The 20408-nt window shown below is 34.7% G+C and overlaps 1 protein-coding gene across 3 annotated transcripts in view; it reads right to left on the bottom strand.

Moving 5' to 3' along the window:
• Mtpalpha (monolysocardiolipin acyltransferase Mtpalpha) overlaps positions 1-20408 on the bottom strand; it is a 152760-nt gene that overhangs the window by 86749 nt on the left and 45603 nt on the right. For all 3 annotated transcript variants that reach the window (XM_089098485.1, XM_089098486.1, XM_089098487.1), the window contains 3 exons: positions 18882-19057; positions 9004-9174; positions 5041-5263 (listed from right to left, as the gene is read on the bottom strand). In XM_089098485.1, coding sequence (XP_088954611.1) covers positions 5041-5263; positions 9004-9174; positions 18882-19057 — 570 coding nt within the window. The remainder of the gene's footprint in view (positions 1-5040; positions 5264-9003; positions 9175-18881; positions 19058-20408) is intronic.

Genomic DNA, 20408 nt, shown 5'->3' with positions numbered 1-20408 from the left:
GGTGCTGATCTCTGTTTCATGGCCATTCAGCCAGGAAGTGCAAGGGAGGTTGAGGCACTCATCTTGTGCTTTGGTACACCCTTCCTGTTTACCTTCCACAGGTATCTCCAGGTACTCATTTTGAGCTGGGTCGACTCTGGCTGAGCTTAGGGAGTCAAACAAGGCCGTATCCAGGGGGGGGGGGGACCCGGTTTCAACCCCCCCCCCCGAAATTTTTGACCGAGTCGAAAATTAGTCTAAAAAATGTCTGTAAAGACAAAACCTTACCAGAAAAAAAATATACTCCCACACTAAATCCTATTGCATTTTGTGGGTTAATGGTTCTGATCAGCTTACGCAATTAGGTAACCGTAGGTAACCCCATGTTCACCTGACCATGCATAGTAAATTAGGGTTAATAATATGCGCTCTGATCAGCTTACGCATAAAGGTAACCCCATGTTCACCTGACCTTGCATAGTAAATTAGGGTTAATAATATGCGCTCTGATCAGCTTACGCAATTAGGTAACCCCATGTTCACCTGACCTTGCATAGTAAATTAGGATTAATGGGCGCTCGAGGTATGGTATAAGAGAGTGCAAGATTGTCAGTTCAGTTCAGTTCAATTTCGGACTTGGCTAAGAGAAGATTCTCAACCACTATAGAACCTCGCTCTTTATTCCTTTCCTGGACCACTTCACTTCCGAGCTGAAACAACGATTTGTGCTTCAGCAGAAACTGCTTTCAAATCTCAGCGTCCTTTCTCTTTCCAAAATTGTTTCTGTCAATCTGAAGGCATTAAACCTGGAATCATTGATTAAATTGTATGGCGATATTCTTCCTGAGCCAGACCGTCTGAAGCAAGAAATTGAGCTATGGCGCATCAAGTGGGAGAATGCTCTGGTATCAGAGAGGGCTAATTGTGCTGTGTCTTCGCTTCAGGCATGCAACGCTACCTTTTGTCCAAATGTTTTTCTTCTTCTGGCTGTTCTTGCGACGTTACCTGTTAGCACTGCTACTCCGGAAAGAAGTTTCTCAACGCTCAGAAGGCTCAAAACTTGGCTGAGAAATTCAACAGGAGAAGAACGATTGAGTGGCTCAGCCGTCCTTGCAGTCCATAGGGACGATGACTTCTGCCCTGGCAAGATCATCGGCATTTTTGCAGGGAAGAAAAATAGTCGCCTGGATTTCGTTTTATAGATATTCGAACTTACTTTTAGCTATAAAAAAAAAAAAAACGAAAAAATATATAGACTACTTCTAGCCTACTATTTGGCTTCTTTTTGCGCAAAAAAAAAAGCTTGTAGTATTTAACTGTATTTAACTTATCTTGTTTTTGCGTTACTAAAAAAAAAAAAAAAAAAAAAAAAAAAAAAAAAAAAACTCGCCCCTTAAAGATACGAAAGTATGCCTAGTGGACGCGTCCTCGTTCGCAAGGGGAGTACTAACGTTCTCGAGCTAACGTAATGTTGCCTGAAACTGTTACACTAAGTCCACGGGAAAAAATCGGGTAAACCCCCCCCCCCCCGAACAAAAATCCTGGATACGGCCCTGGAGTCACACCAGTGACCCCCATTCCAAACCAAATAATCAGCGATAACAGGACTCGAACCTCTTTCCTAATAGACAAAGGATTTCAAGTCTAGTGTAAATAGGGAGCTAAGGACTACAAAACCCCATAAATCTTGTTAATTTTAAAATTGACTCAAGATTTTACTATTATTTTTATAAAATTCGGCTTAATTCACTGTTTTAACGAATTTTGTTAAAATATGAAAATTCAAAAGTTTTTGGGTTTCTTCGAAAATTAACAAAAAATAAACTTTCATGTGGATTCAGGTTTTAATAATAGAACCTTAACTCTACAATTTTCGAAATAGAGTTAATTTTAGGACCTCTTCACACATATTCATCAACTAAGTTACCACAGCTTCCATTTGGCAACACAGATGAAAAACTTTCCCTCAGAGTACCTCCTAAATTATCCATTGAATTATCATTTATACCATAATTAAGCTCATATCTGCTCATAATTAAGATCATAATTAGCCTGTAAGCTTGCTAAGAGACAGCTCTACATTTGTAACTTCAATGTAGAAAGCCCTTTGAGTAAAATTTCTAAAACAACGGATAGATACACTTTTGGGGAAGTCATCCAACGATATAATATACAAAATAAGTTATTCCCTACTTCAAACTTTTTTATTGAATAAACACAGTAGACAAAATGCAGCTTCTGTTAAAGGTAGACAGAGAGGTGGAACTGGATGCGTCTGCTTTATTACAAACACACACACAAACACAAGAAAAATACAAAAACAACAACGAACTTTTCAAAAAGAGAAAGAAAAGAAGACGGAGAAGAAGAAGAAAGAAGAACATGGAGATAGGGATGATGATCACCAAATTAATTATAATTTATCAGAATATCCCGCTACTGTAAGCTGATCAAACCATCTTCTTTAAATTTAATTTATATGTGAATAAAGACGTGAATGAAAACATGTGCTAGGCAATCATGCAAGGGCACGTTTTGAACCCGCCCTTACATGCTCTTTTTTTAATATCATGTTCTGAACACACATTCAGGGGCATGTCTGAAGCAATATCAATATAGGAAGCAGTTCTTTCCCTTGTTGAATTCTTCTTTTACTAAAGAAAAAAAATGTCTCTTCCCTTAAGGAAACAGTTATGCAGTTTTTAAGGAAGCAGTTCTTTCCCTTGTTGGATTCTTATTTTACAAAAGAAAAAAAACTTTCATTCTCTTAAGGAAGCAGTTAAGCAGTTAATAGGAAGCAGTTCTTTTCATTGTTGGATTCTTCTTTCACAAAAGAAAAAGAAACGTTCATTCTCTTAAGAAAGCAGTTAAGTAGTTCCTAGGAAGCAGTTCTTTCCCTTGCTGGATTCTTCTTTAAAAAAAAAAAAATTCATTCTCTTAAGGAAGCAGTTCTTTCCATTGTTAGATTCTTCTTTACAAAAGAAACAGAAACGTTCATTCTCTTAAGGAAGCAGTTAAGCAGTTCTTAGGAAGCAGTTCTTAAGGAAGCAGTTCTTAAGGAAGCAGTTATTTCCCTTGTTGGATTCTTCTTTTACAAAAGAAAAAAAAAATTTCATTCTCTTAAGGAAGCAGTTAATCAGTTTTTAGGAAGCAGTTCTTTCCATTGTTGGATTCTTCTTTTACAAAAGAAAAAGAAACGTTCATTCTCTTAAGGCAGCAGTTAAGCAGTTCTTTCCCTTGCTGGATTCTTCCTTTACAAAAAAAACTTTCATTCTAATAAGGAAGCAGTTCTTTCCATTGTTAGATTCTTCTTTTACAAAAGAAAAAGAAACGTTCATTCTCTTAAGGAAGCAGTTAAGCAGTTCTTAAGGAAGCAGTTCTTTCACTTGTTGGATTCTTCTTTTACTAAAGAAAAGAGAAAAAAAAACCTTGGGTCTATTTTACATTATATAAAATGATAATGCTCTAAGTTTGGTATTTAATAGTTTGATAGTTTGTTTTAAATTTTGAATAAACCAAAATAAATCGCAATTGAAAATAATAATAAAAAAAAAAAGAACAGAGAAAGGAAGAAAATACTGAGGAAGGAACGAAAAAATAAAATGTGACACGAAAAAAACGAGAAAAAAAGTCAAGATTTGATAAAATGATAACAATCTAAGTATTTGATGTTTGGTAGAGCCAATTTTATTTTATTCTTAGTTTGATATAGTTTGTTTTCAACATTAAACGAGCTAAAACGAATCGCAACTGAAAAAACATGAAAAGGAAGAAAAAATAAGGAAGGAACGAAAAAATAAAACGTGGTGAAAAAAAATCAAAAAAAGTCAAGATTTAATAAAATGATAATGCTCTAAGTTTGGTATTTAATAGTTTGATAGTTTGTTTTCAATTTTGAATAAACCAAAATAAATTTCAATTGAAAATAAAAAAAAAAAAACAGGGAAAGGAAGAAAATACCGAGGAAGGAACGAAAAAATAAAATGTGACACGAAAAAAGTTAAGATTTGATATAATGGTAACAATCTAAGTATTTGATGTTTGGTATGGTTAATTTTGTTTTATTTAAATACTTTGGTATAATTTGTTTTAAACACTGAACGACCCAAAATGAAGCGCAATTGAACAAAAAAAAAAAAAAACAGGAAAAGAAAGAAGAAACGAGGAAGAAACGAAAAAATTAAATGCGACACGAAAAAAAGTGAAGATTTGATATAATGATAACGCTCTAAGTATTTGATGTTTGGTATGGTTAATTTTGTTTTATTTAAGAAGTCTGGTATAATTTGTTTTGAACGCTGAATGACTCAAAATAAATCGTAATAATAAAAAAAAAAACAGGAAAAGGAAAAAAAACGAGGAAGGAACGAAAAAATTAAATGTGACACGAAATAAACGAGAAAAAAAAAGTCAAGATTTGATATAATGATAACGCTTTAAGTATTAGATGTTTGGTATGGTTATTTTTGCTTTATGTAAATAGTTTGATATAGTTTTTTTTTTAAACATTGAACAAACCAAAACAAATCGCAATTGAAAAAAAAGGGAAAGGAAGAAAAAACGAGGAAGAAACGAAAAAATTAAATGTGACACGAAAGAAAAAAGATTGGATATAATGATAACGCTTTAAGCATTCGATGTTTGGTATAGTTAATTTTATTTTAATAGTTTGCGACAGTTTGTTTTGAACATTGAATGAACCAAAATAAATCGCAATTTGGGGAAAAAAAAACAGGGAAAGGAAGAAAAAACCGATGAAGGAAAAAATAACAACTAAACGAAGAAAGAACAAAAAAATAAAAGCGATGCCCAAAAACGACAAAGGAATGAAAACATAAACACAATATAAATCATTATGGTGCTTGGATTCGGAGACAAAAAAAAGAGAAAGAAAGACATAAAAAACAAAAAAACGAAAAAAGAACGAAAAAAATAAAATGTGGCGTCTCAAAAACGACGAAGGAATGAAAACATAATATAAATCATTATGGTGTGCCTGGATTTGGAGAAAAAAAAAACAAACCCGAGCAAGGAATGAACAACGGAATATTAGCACCTCACCTTCTCCGGTCGTTTGCTAGCTTTGGCAATTTCGGTGATAGGCAATGCGCTAGTGTTTGAGGCAAATACACAATGCTCTGGGATATATTTTTCCACTTCTTTGATAACACGGTGTTTGATGTCCATATCCTCAAAAACAGCTTCAATAACCATATCAGCATGATTGAAATGTTCATATGATAACGTGGGCTCCAAGTTTGAATAAATTTGATCTTTTTCAAAACTGTAAAATATAAACACTAATACATACATAGTACAAATTGATATAGTAAATTAAATAAAATATGTAAACTAAATAAGCACTTATCATATTGCGAAACGACGACCAAATGAGCACTGAGCCAAACAGTGAATGAATTATAGCATTCAAGGTCACAGCTAAAACAATTATAGCAACAAAGAAGCAGTACTTTAACAGGAGCCTTGAGTGTATATTATTTTTGAGGTCGTTTATTAAACTAATTTATGAAAGAGGATACTATACATATTGATATATTTCTCACAAGCTCCCCATGGGCCACGAATATTACAAATACAACAAAGCACATAAAACATAATAAGTTCAAAGACTTTTGAAAATAACACTACGACAGAAAACCCTCCCTATGTCTCATCTCCAAACTTACAAAATTTCCCGAATTTCTAATATCCACTTTGCAACTACTTCCTATTTAATTTTCTAAACAACTTCTATCCATGACATCCCTCCCAAAAAATTCCCTTCTAAGGACCTTCAGTTCTTCACAATAACAAATAAAATGCTCTAAATCTTCAGACTACCCGCACATCGGACAAGTCAAGGGACCACTCCGTACCTTACCTTAGACCCTCCTGTGCCTCCAGAGGCGCTTAGGGCATTCAAAAAGTCGCCAGTCATTAGCCCTCCGTACCTAAACCCTCCCTAAATACTTTCTTCTCCCCCCAAGCGGCATAAAATTCCCCCTTACTGATAAAACCCATTTTAAAGTATCATTTTAGAGCCCAAATTTTAGATATATTCCTTCTCCCCAAGTTTCGTTAATGTTTCTATATATTCCAAGGGATTTTGACTTAACCTAGTCTTTTTGCCAAACTGGGATCTCTTGATCTTGTAACACTTTTCCACAGCTTTTGCATTCAATCCTGTTTCCACCCCAGGTCCAATGCCATCATCCACCAGTCTGATAGCCCATTAATGTCTAATATATTCTTAACTTGCACAGGCCAAGAATCTTTTCTTGGAAGAGAAAATCTTTTAGAGAATCTTTTATATTAGCTCCTTCTTCTTTTGAAGAATATTAGTTTATCGGAGCGCTAAGTTTATAAGCTTTGAAGCTATTTATTAAATAATTTATTTAACGATAATTTACTAGTACCAAACTGACAATTGACGTTGAGATCGTCATAGGCAACATTAGCCCTAAATAATTCTAATTAATGAATTCGTTGCAGGGCTGGCGTATGTTTTAAAAATACGAAGAGGTTTGGTATGCACCGCGTTGCGGTTAAATCTTCCCCCTAAATGTTTTACTGTTTCTAATTAACACATCAAAGAAAACACCCTTACACCCATAAATTGAGCACGCACAAGGGGTTCGTTTTTTCTAACAAAATTTAAGCTGAATTTCATTTTATTTAAGTATGCTGGGAACTCATAATTCATCCACTGAGCTTAAGGATATTCAAGGAATACTGGTTAAGCTCAGCACAACTTCGAAAGATAACAACTCTCGAGGGAAAGAAAAACATTTTTAGAAAGAAAACCCTCTTCAAATATTCCCTGTAAATTTAACAAGAAATGTGAATTCCAGATGAAGTTTATGAGAAAAAGAAGGTCTTTAGGATTTAATAAGACCTTTTCGTTCTCTGACTTTTATTTTTGTAAATTTGTCTATAAATAAAGTTATACTCCTGAAAAAAAAAATGTTCTGTTTAACTTGATGTGTGTTCGAAGTATTGAAGACTTTAAGAAATAATTTCTATAGGTGTAGAGTCCATGATGATTGGCTGAAAAATGGGAATAGCAGTAAATGTTAAGTTTCTTTCACACTGAGATTCTATTAAAACCGAGAATTAGCAAGCGCTAACTTGACCCAATCAGAATTTTTCATATGATTTTTCAGTCAATCAGCAAATTCTGATCGGCTGAAATTACCACTGGCTAAATTTCCTTATTAGTAACATTTCAGTGTATGTAAGCCAACAGGCAATCTTGGTTGGCTGAGAGGATTCATCAGGTTAAGCACGGAGCACGTTAAAAGTTTGACAGCAGTACACGCAGTAAATCAATTATATGTTTCTTAATTTATCATTTGTTATTATTTTCTATGTCGCTATGGCCAGGTGACTTTCGCTGCAATACCTACCATATAATATCCCACTCTCTGTGAATTTAAAAGGAAAAGTGGTTTAGAAATTTTGACCCCAGGCTCATTACATTCACCATAATCAGTACAAGCAAAGACAGGATAAGTTGCTCCCTTTCGCCTCAACTTGGAGGGAAGATCAAAATATACGGTCTTTTGATTGGCCAAAAATAGAGAGGCTTAGCTTACTTCCAGAATGGCGAGCCTATCAGATTTTTAGACAGATCGGCTGTGGTAGTTCAAAAGGTGGTATGTTACAAAACACAATATTTTTTAAAAATGAGGGAAAAACTGCAAAAAAAGTTTCGGGGTTTTTGATTGTTGTTAGCAACACTGTTTGTACAAGGTAGTTTTTGCCTGAAGTCCAAGACAAGGCATTAAAACTATACATTGGCAACTCCAAATTCCAACTCTTTCTGCCTATAGAAAATTTTATATTTAAAAATAAAAGATATATTTTAGAAACACTCGAAGTTCTAATTATTATGAGAACCAAATAAAATATGGGAAAAAGGACTGCATATCTTACTTATAGGATGGGCCCTAAATATCACTTTGACGAATTTGCACATAACGCCTTTTTAATTAGTACAGGTAAGGTATTCAACCTACAAGGCATGAATATAATCAATATTCTTTCTTAAGGGTAGCCAAAATTGCATAAAATAAGATTTTGAAAAGACTTTTTTAAGTTTCGAACTTATTTTTTCACATGTTTTCGATTTTAGATGGGAAATTGCCTTCCCTTGAAAGTGCCCAGCCTACTAAGTACGAAATTTCATGTAACTCACCTTGCAATCTCCCTCCTCTTAATCACCGTGTCAAGTCCTGTTTGACACTGTGTCTTACCTTAAGTTAAACTCTTAGTACCCCTTAGCCTCCTCTTAGAACCCCTATCCGACTTAGAACAACCTTTAGTGTAACTCACCTTTCAATCTCCCTCCTCTTAATAACCGTGTCAAAGTCCTGTTTGACATTGCGTCTTACCTTAAGTTAAACTCTTAGTACCCCTTAGCCTCCTCTTAGAACCCCTATGAGACTTAGCACAACCTTTAGTATAACTCACCTTCCAATCTCCCTCCTCTTAATAACCGTGTCAAAGTCCTGTTTGACATTGCGTCTTACCTTAAGTTAAACTCTTAGTACCCCTTAGCCTCCTCTTAGAACCCCTATCCGACTTAGAACAACCTTTAGTGTAACTCACCTTGCAATCTCCCTCCTCTTAATCACCGTGTCAAAGTCCTGTTTGACATTGTGTCTTACCTTAAGTTAAACTCTTAGTACCCCTTAGCCTCCTCTTAGAACCCCTATGAGACTTAGCACAACCTTTAGTATAACTCACCTTACAATCTCCCTCCTCTTAATAACCGTGTCAAAGTCCTGTTTGACATTGCGTCTTACCTTAAGTTAAACTCTTAGTACCCCTTAGCCTCCTCTTAGAACCCCTATGAGACTTAGCACAACCTTTAGTATAACTCACCTTACAATCTCCCTCCTCTTAATAACCGTGTCAAAGTCCTGTTTGACATTGCGTCTTACCTTAAGTTAAACTCTTAGTACTCCTTTTCCTCCTCTTAGAGCCCCTACCCGACTTAGCACAACCTTTAGTGTAACTCACCTGGCAATCTTCCTCCTCTTAACAGCAGTATCAAGTCCTTTTTGAATTTGTGTCTGGCCTCTAGCTAAACCCTCAAGACTCATATCTTTCATGAGCACATGCATTCCTTTGTCTATAGAGACTTGAGCTATTCCAGCACCCATCAAACCAGCTCCGAGAATAGCGAGCGTCCTGTAAAAAAAAAAGGTGTTTATAACAACCCATACCTAATAACCACCTTTAGCACGCTAACACACAGGACCGTTCCTAGGGTTGGTGGAGCCCAGCACAAAATTAATTACGGCACCCTCTCCCGACTAAAACGTAAATATTAAAGCCACAGCCCCCCACCCCCCCGCCACAGCACCCGGGGCAGCTTGCTTTTACACAAAATTGCTACTAGACTAAAATGTGCCTTGATAAAGCGCAGCAAGCGAACTATAATGTTTGTTGCCAAGGTTAGGGCTGTAAAAATTATATAAGGTATATTTTTCGTATGCTATTTCTTGGGGGAAAAGTGGAGACTAAAAATTAGTTAAGAGTCAAAATATCACTCGAATCATTTTCTATACAGCGTATTAATTTCAAATATCATATTCTTCTTTTTTCACAGAAAGAAATGTCCTACAATGAATTAATTTATTCTATGTGGCTAGTTCTCAGAATTAGATTACGAATGGCGTGCCCCCCCCCCTAAAACAGAGAAAAAAAATCTTAAGAGACAACATTGCTTACTGAGAAAAGGTAAGAAAATACCGTTAATTAATACCGTTAGGTAAGAAAATACCGTTAAAATACAGTTAAAATACCGTTAGGTAAGAACATACCGTTAGTCTAGTTAAAGCTTTAGTGACCCTCAAAGGGGTTGGGAGCTGGCATCCTGTGGTGAGATGTTTTAACAGAGGATGCTAAACACTGTTTAACATGTGTTTAACCCAAAACAGAGTTAAACACTGTTTCAGGATGCTGGACGAGCTCATACTTTAAAATATTTTAATAGAAAAGCTTCAGTTAGTTCCAAAAGAAATAGCAAGTTTACGACAAAATTAAGAAGAATAGAGATGAGACAACGACTCATCATGCTTAATGACTGTTTTTACTAGAAACTACTAAAAATCTTACTTCTGTATGGAAGTCAAATTGTTAAGTAAGTGTAAGGTAAGTGTACTGGATAATTGTACAGTAAGTTTGTTAGGTAAGGAGAAGTAGGTGCTCAATTATCAGGCGTTTCCAGCGTTCACCCACTTCGACTCTCTCTTAACCGCATAAGTTACTAAGCAAGATGCGCTTGCTCACCCAATCCTTTGTTCCTGTAGTAGCATGCGTTAGTGCGGAACGGGGTCGACCAAAATCGTCTCTCTCGCCTACCTAGGTTAAACACTTGATACACACGTAACCCTCGTTTGTATAGGCCTTTCTGTAGACTCACGTAAAATCATTGTCTAGGATTCATTCAATCAAGGACAAACCCTCGCAAATCAAGATAGATACAACTTCTTTTGTTCAGGGAAGTAAAGACTATTACAAAAATATCACCAAAGTTCTCGTCATGGCACCTTTACTTTGGTTGACGAAGTGATTAAACAATTTTTCAAGCAAATGACTGGCACTACGTAATGGCACTGCGTACTGATACAAGTACCGTACAATGGCAAGTAAAGTGTCTGGTTCAGATAAAAGAAAGTTGCACATTCTAATGGCAGGCGATGGAACAATGCGCTCTGATTCAGAAGTGAAGTTTTCAAGAAATGAAAGTACGAAAGAACAATTAATCCTACTGACAAACCAAATAAACCAACTGAAGGTTAAAACAAAACAGTGGACTGGCAAAATCGAAAAGGACTTGGACTTAAAAATCAGCCAAGGAGTTGAAACAGCTGTCAGCAAACTGGGTGCTGTAAATCAGGGAACAGAACCGAGTGAGACCACCATCGAAAACATCAAAACGAAGATTTACAATAGTCTCTCGCTCGATCTTGAGAAAATGGTGAAAGACAAGTTCTGTGAACTTGACGGGCGTTTAAAATCTCTTGAGAAGTCCGTTTCCGATATCGATCTAGCTACTAAGGCTGTGAAAGCGTCAGTCAGTGAAATTAAAGGGACAATAGACAATCACAATGAGACCCTTGCACAAGCGTCGCTAGGTAACCAACTGATATTTTTCGTCCTCGAAGAAGATGTCACAACAAACACTGTTATCAAGGAGATCGTAGAAAACAAACTTATGGAACTATGTGCGCAGCAATTTCCAGACATTATTTTAGATGCCTCTGATATTGTCTTTGCCCGAAGAATAGGACGCAAAGTGTCAAATCTGCCAAGACCGACTGTAGTGACACTTTCAAACCATAGAGTTCGGTCGCAGATTTTTTAAAAATAGGAAGCAACTCAAGGGGTCTAGAATGTCTGTCACTGAATGCCTAACAAAACTAAACGTGAGTTATTCGCATACGCAAAAACTGAATTTGGAGTGAAAAATGTCTGGACCACTGATAGAAATTTTATGGTTAAAACCGGACCCATAAGTGCCCGTAAAGTGTCAAATAAGGATATAGATTATCATTTTGAAAAGATATCTTGATACTTCGATTGGGGGTATTTAAAACTAAGAAAGTGTATTGATAATAATATTCATGGATGTAATTAATTTGTAACATTGTTGCTTTTCTACCTTAGTGCTACCATTTCTTTTTTCTCCTTCTACTTCTCTTTCTCATTTCTTTTTCTCTTTCTACTTCTTATCCTGCTTATGCTTATGCTTTTCCTGCTTATGCCTGTCTTCTTGTTGTGATAGACGGTCGGATTTCTCAGACTCAAAAAAAAAAGAAAAAGAAAAAAAAGGGGGGAGGAGAAGGAACAGAGATTTTTTCACGTGAGGATTGCCCGTTTTTGGCCAAGTCATCCTCAGCACACATCATCACGAAATACTACAAACACCGGAACACTCCTGTTATTTTCCTCCACTATCATTATTTAGTCTAATTGATGAAAATAAAAAACATCGGTGATCTCGACGATGAATGATTTTTCATTCTTAACTGAACAGTCCCTGCTAAAAACCGCATTTCCTAATCTGCCAGAATGCGATGAAGAGTCAGCTACTGATCCCGTGATAGAGAGGGTGAATGCCTCGTCCTGCTTATATGCAACACCCCAAGAATATCTTAATGAAATACTTCCTGCAATTTCTACCAATGATAAATTTAATATTTTCTGCCATTATGTTCAAGGAATTGAACACAAATGGGATGACATTCTCACATTCGCTGGTGAAAAGAAAAATCCTTTCAGTTTACTTGGTTTGACTGAAACGTGGCTATCCTCTCATGATGACATGTCGCCATACTGTTAGCCCGGTTTCGAAGCCATACCTATTCCACGGCACGTAACAAAGTGCTCCGGTGGCATTACATTATTTGTAAATGATTCTATCTCTTACAAGCACCGCGATGACTTGGAATCAATTTTTAATGGTGAGGTCGAACATCGTCGATCTATCTACTCAATAGTCATTGAAATTCTTGGAAAGTCATCTCCAGTAGATTTCGTGTGCCTTTTTTATAAGCCACCGCCATTTCCAAGTGACATTTTCTGTTCGCAAGTTGAGCTTATGTCGGAGATTAATGAAGGTGGTCGAGGTAAAAATACATGTCTTATGGGTGACTTTAAGATCAACTTGCTGACGACTGAAAGTGAGACCAATTCGCGTTCGTTCCTTTATACAACTGTATCATCTGGTCTTCCCCCCTCTGTATTCTTTATCACACGGTTTGGTACAGCTAGAAAAACTGCAACACTGATTGACAATATATTCCTTTCCTTTAACCCTCACACATATTTTACCTCGCATATTATAACATCTGATGTTTCCGATCACCACCCTGTCATCACAATGGTGCCAACAAGGGCAGGCCGGTCCACTAAGCCAGCGTCTAATCCTGTTTTCACGTATCGAAGTTTTTCAAAAAAAAACATTGACTACTTCACTGAAACCCTGAAATCAAATGATTGGTCTACTGTAACACATGCGTCTTCGGTAGATATAGCAGCAAATGCACTCACGAGCCGACTTAAACAGTTAAAACCTACTTTTCAAAAACTAGACGGGAGGATAATTTTGATTTCCAATTTTTTCCGTGAAAATACCCAAAACGGTAATTCAAAATTGGCATCCCCAATTGGCGCGCTTGACTAGCAGTCAAACTGATTATTTTTATTCTTTTATAAACTGATTAATAGTAGCTTTTATATATTTTCCAGTATAAGCCTAGGATCTTACCAGTACATAAGGAAACATGTTAAGAAAACAATCCTTACTTCATAATATGCCGAATAGTCTTAGTTAACATATTTTGAGGGGGAGAACCCTATCTTCAGTATTTTCCTTGAATTTCCAGTTTTCTATCACATTTTTAAATATTTGTGTCTATTCTCTAAGTATTGAAAATCGTTTATAAACAAACACACAGCCGCCATCTAACTAACTTAACCTAATTTATAAGTATTTGTCTATTAATATGTTTTTGCAAGAAGTTAGCAGATGGCGCTGATTGTTTTTAATTGCATGTATAGAAAATTTGGAAATGCAGTTGAATCAATATTTATTTTTCAGAGTTTTGTTTAAAAAAAAATTGTGCAACACTGAAAGAAGTGAAGTTCTCCCCCTGCAAAATATGTTAACTATGATTATCCTGCATATTTTGATGTAAGAATTGTTTTCTTAGCACGTTTCCTTATGTACTGGTGAAACCCTAGACTTATACCGAATATACTCTTTTCTGTTACAACTTAAACATCTATACAATAAGAGGGGAAGCAGGCATTCCACAGCTCCTATATTGCAAGCACGCGCCAATTATACAATAATTGCTCAGAATAACGGTGGTTTATGGAGTAAATTGCCCCAAAAATTATTTTTTAAACCCCATTCTTCTGCCATAATATAAAGAAAAAACACAAAAATATTTTCTTTTAACTGAAAAAAAAAAACAAAGCGAATATTTCGAAAGGACAACCGCCTCTCTTCTTCAGCGCAAAAAAAATATATAAGGAAAATGCCACAAAGACAAAAAAAAAAAAACAAAAAAAAAAACAAATGCGGAGAGTCAATGTAAAAAAATAAACCAATAAAAACTAAGGAAAAACCAAACTTAAAAGACGAATAAAATTCAATAAAATCCAAAATTAGAAGAATTAAAACCAAATACCGAACAACCAAAAGCTAGTCATTCACCAATATCCATGATTTGCAAAACATCCAAAGACCTTTGAACTGCTTTCGAAGGATGCTAGTTTGACTTTAATTATTCTAATTTTATTCTTCGATATTAAATTCCACCACCTCACATTTTATGGCAATTTAGATTAGGTTCTACAGCCTGTTTTGTATGATATCGCAATGATAAGAATTTAGGGACTAGTATGTTTGCATGGTTGCGGCGTGAGACACAATCTAGTACAGAACGAATTTTAACCCATAGTAACCGAAAATTTAAAAACACGTTTCAGAAATAAATGTCAAGTAAGCAAGAGTCGCCGTTTGAAGCTGATTCAGGAATGGTAACTATGGTAACTATTATAAAATGGTAAAACGTAGTATATTCAGTCCAAAAATTTTACGTAACTATAATTACAATAATAATTAATTACTAATATTGCTAGCTTTAGCGAAAGTTTTATCCTTGTACGGTATACCAGACAAATACATTAAAGCGATTAGTGGTATGTACGAGAATAACACTGCAGCTGTTAAGGTAGGAAATGAAGTTAGCACCTGGTTTCATATTAAATCAGGAGTTTAGCAGGGTTGTGTTCTATCTCCCTTTATATGGATTATTTTGATGGACTTCATCTTAAAGAGGACAGGAAAGGCAATGGGAGACCACGGAATCAAATGAGGAGGAAAAACTCTCATGGACTTAGATTATGCTGATGATTTAAGCGTCCTAAATGAATGTGAGAGCAAAATGAATGAACATTTAGAGGTTTTGCGAGTTCAAGGTGCTAGAATAAGCTTGAAATTAATGTTAAGTAGACTAAGTCACTAAGGCTAGGAATAAGTGAAGATGAAAAGGTGACATTGGGTAACGAAAAAATGTATCAGGTGGGCAGCTTCACTTATCTTGGTAGTATTGTTAATAAAGACGGTGGAAGCAGTAAAGATGTTAAAAGTAGAATAGCCAAGACTCAGGGTGTTCATTCACAGTTAAAACAAAATTCGGAATTATAGGAAGATAAGTCTGCAAACCAAGATTAAAATATTGGAAGCTATAGTGATGACAGTGGTCAAATATGGCTCTGAGGCATGGGCGCTCCGAAAAGCGGATGAAGATTTGCTAGATGTTTTCAGAGAAATTGCCTACGGATTGTTCTGGGTACCTGGCTGACAAACCGTATTTCAAACAGTAGGCTGTACGAAAAATGTCATTCAATCCCGCTTTCTTGGGCTATAATTAAAGAAAGGTTGAGATGTCTAGGGCACGTTCTGCGGATGAAGGATGACAGATTGCCGAAAATTGTCCTTTTCGGCCAACCTTCAAGGGCTAAACGGAAAGCAGGTCGTCCGCGTCTGGGGTGGGAGTATGTTATAAAGTAAGATTTAAAGGAAATGGGAACCTCCTGGTAGGGTGTAAATAAAGAGGCTTTGAATAGACTGGGATGGAGGATCGTGCGTAGCTGTGTTGGCCTCAGGCGGCTTGGTGCTGCGGTGAGTTGTTAGTAGTAGTAGTAGTAGTAATATTACTATTACTAATATTACTAATATTTACAATAGTAACAATTAGTAATTGGCTATGTTCTCTGTGAAAATGTTTGGTATGTCGTTTTTCTGCACTCGAATGGCTTTTATGATTCAACGGTAAAATTGCAATTTTGCCATCATCAGTCAGCTGAGACTCGGCTTTATCCAACAACCGAATTATGTTTTTGACATGTTCTTTGCGTTTTTTTTTTCAGACGAAAAATAAGTTGTAAAAAGGATTTCCCTACTTTTTAAGCAAATTGGGACAATCATAATCTAATCCAGAATCATAATTCTGTCTCGGTAAATGGATAGATTGGAGACAAATAAATTCAGTTATATAAATATCTTGTCCTTTTGGCACAAGTTAAAACTGTAGACTTGTCAAAAATTACATGTTTCACATGGATAAATCTTATGTTAAAGAGTTGAACCCCATTTTTCACTTCAAATCCCTCTAATGAAAGCCATTCGCATTTGATCCCGAAAGAAAAGTTCCAAAGTTGAGAGAGTGTGAAACTACTCTGGACATACTTAGCATAATCATTTTATAAGTTTATCTACATTGCTTGATAGCATCTCACTTGATCGATTCATCATCATCCATAATTCATCTCTTTTGTCATTACTTCATTGTCATCTTTTATGAACTTGTTGTTAAAGCAAAGGGACTGTAAGTTTTCTTTATAAGGGTTACAGACAAGTTGATTTTAATAGTATGCTTTGTTTTTTTGATCTGACACTGTTTTTGAAAGTTCTGGGCTGTTTTATTTCTTAATGTAAGACGTGATCGTCTCTTACTAGGTTGCTACCTACAGCTGCAACCCGGATGACAAATTTTAAATATCCTTTAAGTCAAAAAGCTTCACTTTCCATTTTTTGCAACTTCATTGCGAAATAACTGACAAGCAGTTCAATAGGGGCGCAGGGGCAGGGGAGCCTGTGTTCCCCTAGATTCCCCTCCTATATTTTGAAACACACTTTCTTGGGGCTAGTTTCATTGGAAAATCCTTTGTTTTTGCAACTTAATTGCAAAACTGAAAAAACGTAACTTTCCCTCCCCACCTCCTAAATTTTTGCGGATTAAAGCCACTAAAAAAAATACCGAGAAACCTAATATTTAGGCTTATATAGGAAACTCCATACATATAAAAATATTGATACCATGAAAAATAATGTTCACTCTTCCGTCTTGAAATAGTTACTTGATAAGTACGTACAAATCTCAGTCGCGATAATTCAAAAGGTAGTACGTTACGAAACCTAAATTTTGTAGGAGAGCAAAAAAACTGAAAATACATTTTCGGTTTTTCGACTTTTAAAATTTAGGCTTTCCGATTCCCAAAAATTAAGTTTTTCGATGTTTAAAATTTAGGTTTTTAGATTTTAAAAATTTAGGTTTTTCAATTTTTAAATTTAGGTTTTTCGATTTTTACTAATAAACAGTTGTTTGTGTAAAGAAGGTTCTACTAAGGCCTTCAAGATAAAGCAAGAATATTTCTGACGTCAAAAACTCAAAATTGAAATTTTTTCTGCAGTTTAATAGCGCAAATATAAAAAAAACTGAAAGCTCTTCTTATCTTGATTTAAGAAAGCAAGTTGAATCAATCAATTGATAGTTTGATATTTAACCGATTGATTTATCAATTTCAACTTGAAAAAAAGTGCGACATTACTCCTTTTGAATTGCTACAGCCAAACTGTTGATATGGTCGCGCTGCACAATCTAGTGAAGAACGAAGCACGGCCCATAGCAACCAAAAGTTAAAAAAAAAAAAAAAAAAAAAAAAAAAAAAATGGCTAGCGCGAAAAAGTCATTTGTAGCTTTTTTATTTTATTCCAATATTCACGGCGCCAGGTACTTCAAAGTATCTGATATGCCGCTTAGCTGATTCAGGAATGGTAACTGCTATTTCAATTATTCTTAATAGAATATAATTAATAAACAAATTAGCTCTCCATTTGAAGTTCAACACGTTGTGTATTTTTTTTTTCGTGTATTTGGTGCTTTCTCTTCTTAGTGGGTGTAAATATAGCACGCTTTCCAATCTAAAATTTCACGCCAAAACTTGAAATTTTTTGGTACATTAACGCTCATTTTAAGCATTTTTTGGCTGGGTTATTTATGCTCGAGAGACTCTCTCAGTCTTCTGGAATGTTTCCACGATAATATTTCTTGAGCTAGTGATTGCAGTTTTTTTTTTTAGGTACTATAATCTCTCTGAGTATGCTACTTAAGGGCTTAACCAAGTTAATTTTATTTGTTAAGTGTACATGTTTTAGAAATTTAAAATAATTTGCCAAGAATAATCAACATTTTCTGCGGAAAAGCAAGCTTATAATTCGTACGCGTACAATCTTAAACACTGCAAGAAAGAACTGTATCTACCAAGCCCCTTAGCTAAGAAGGGATGATTCGATGTTTAAATGCTATATTGTAACATTTAACAGCAAAGTTTTAAATTTAACATTTTAAACCAAATTAAGTTATTTTAAGCGGTAACCAGCGGTATGCCTGAGCATTTGCGATAATGTGCCTGACAAATTGACAACAATACTATGAATTAATTATACAAAGCTCAATATAATTTATCTATATTTTTTACAGTTTATCTACATTTAAATGCTATATTGCAGACATTTAACGTTATTTTAAGTGGGAATATTCGTGGGAAGAATATGAGTTAGGCCTGACAACTTTCAACAGTATTCTGCATCAATACGACAAGGCTCAATATAATTTATCATTATTTCGAGACTACTAAAACAAATTTCTTAGACGAGGCAACACTGCCTTTTCATCTCCAATGGGGCTGGTAACATGTGGGGCTAAAAAAAGGATAAAAAAAAATCAATGAAAAATCTACTGATTCAAATATTTGATTTTTAAATTTTCTTTTCAGGATGCAAGAATATATTAAAGAAACTGCAGTTTCTACTGTATAAAGCTAGATCTTGCAGAGATTCGCCAACAAAAATCTGCATATAGCTGAATATGATTTTAAATTTGCTATGGTAACAATTTAATTTATCTATATTTCGAAACTGCTAAAATACATTTCTTAGACATGGAAATACTGCCATTTCGTCTTCAATGGGCCTGGTACTGTGTGGTGCTAAAAAAAAAGGTTTAAATGAAAAGAAAAGTTCAATAACTAACTTAGTCTCCTTTGCTGGCTTTCCGAATCGATTCTTTTTACACTCAGTTTGTCCGTGGAAAAGACCAATCAAACCTCGTGATTCATTCGTCACTGCCAGCTCTCCAAAGCCCTTTGTTTCTGCATCATAGCCAGCCTTGGATCCTTTATCTAAGCCAGCACGAATGACATCTAAAATCTAGAACAGAATAATGAAAATCAATATTACTGACACATATCGCAATACAAACTATTCCTTTCCTAATTCGAGTTGTCTCCAATATCGCTTGTTTTCCCAAAAGAAAAAAGTCTGGCGATATGAGGTCTGGTGGACACTGGAAATCTTCTTCGGTATCTTTCGTCCAATTTTTAGGGGATAGTATAGACAACAATAAAATTGTATTTTCTTCCCATTATTTTTTAAACTTTGATTAAATTTTTTTAATCTTAGATGTTTTAATTTTTACTTTTCATCTTAATTTTATTTAATTTAACTTTAAGATTTTTCAGGCAGCCTCTACCCCTTTATACGGTAGTATAGTTTGTTTTACCACTATTCTCTACATTTATATGAATTTTTTAGATGATGAGTTTTTACGACTTAATTTCTGTTCGTTTTCATAAATTCAAATCTCGTTGGAAAAAATCGCTAAAAAACAGTGCATAAATAATGCATGATAAGTAATCGGTTAATTATCATAAATGGCTTGATTGTTGCTTCTACTCTTCTGCTTCGTTCTTCATCCTCTATGAAAAAATTAAGCGATTCTTCCGGGGGAGGAAAGTCCAAAATGCCCCAAAAATTTGCCAGTTGGATCGCTGATTTCTCAACTTTTCAAAGAATCCTTCACACCAAACTGGACAGGGAGCACATGTTTGAGCTTCGAGGACTCGTTTCTGGACAGACACGGTTCAACGTGGCAACACTGACAAAAATTTGGTACTGCTCTTAAAACTTCGTAATTTTATACATAATGACATACATACATAAATATACAATTATTGCTCGTTTATAAAAGATATATATATATATATATATATATATATATATATATATATATATATATATATATATATATATACATGTATATACATATACATATATATATATATATATATATATATATATATGTATACATATACATATATATATATATATATATATATATATATATATATATATATATATATATATATATATATATGTATACATATACATATATGTATATATATATATATATATATATATATATATATATATATATATATGTATACATATACATATATGTATATATATATATATATATATATATATATATATATATATATATATATATATATATATGCATATACTATATAAGAATATATATGTATTCTTGGTATTCAAAGCACCTTAATTTCTTAGAAATCGCTTCTCAATGTGTATGTATAAAAAAAAAGAAAAAAAGAGAAAAATAATAGAGAAAAAAAAAGAAGAGAGAATAGAGGTGCTATTATACTTCCGCTATCCAATGAAGCAAGGTGTATTCAGAGCCGTTCCTAGGATTGAT

The sequence above is a fragment of the Artemia sp. Qi Xiang Cuo genome, chromosome 12 (genome assembly GCF_049724085.1).
Source record: "Artemia sp. Qi Xiang Cuo chromosome 12, ASM4972408v1, whole genome shotgun sequence".
Taxonomy (NCBI): Eukaryota; Metazoa; Arthropoda; class Branchiopoda; order Anostraca; family Artemiidae; genus Artemia; species Artemia sp. Qi Xiang Cuo.
The sequence above is the reverse complement of the archived record's forward strand: the minus strand, read 5'-3'. Positions and strand labels throughout refer to the sequence as shown.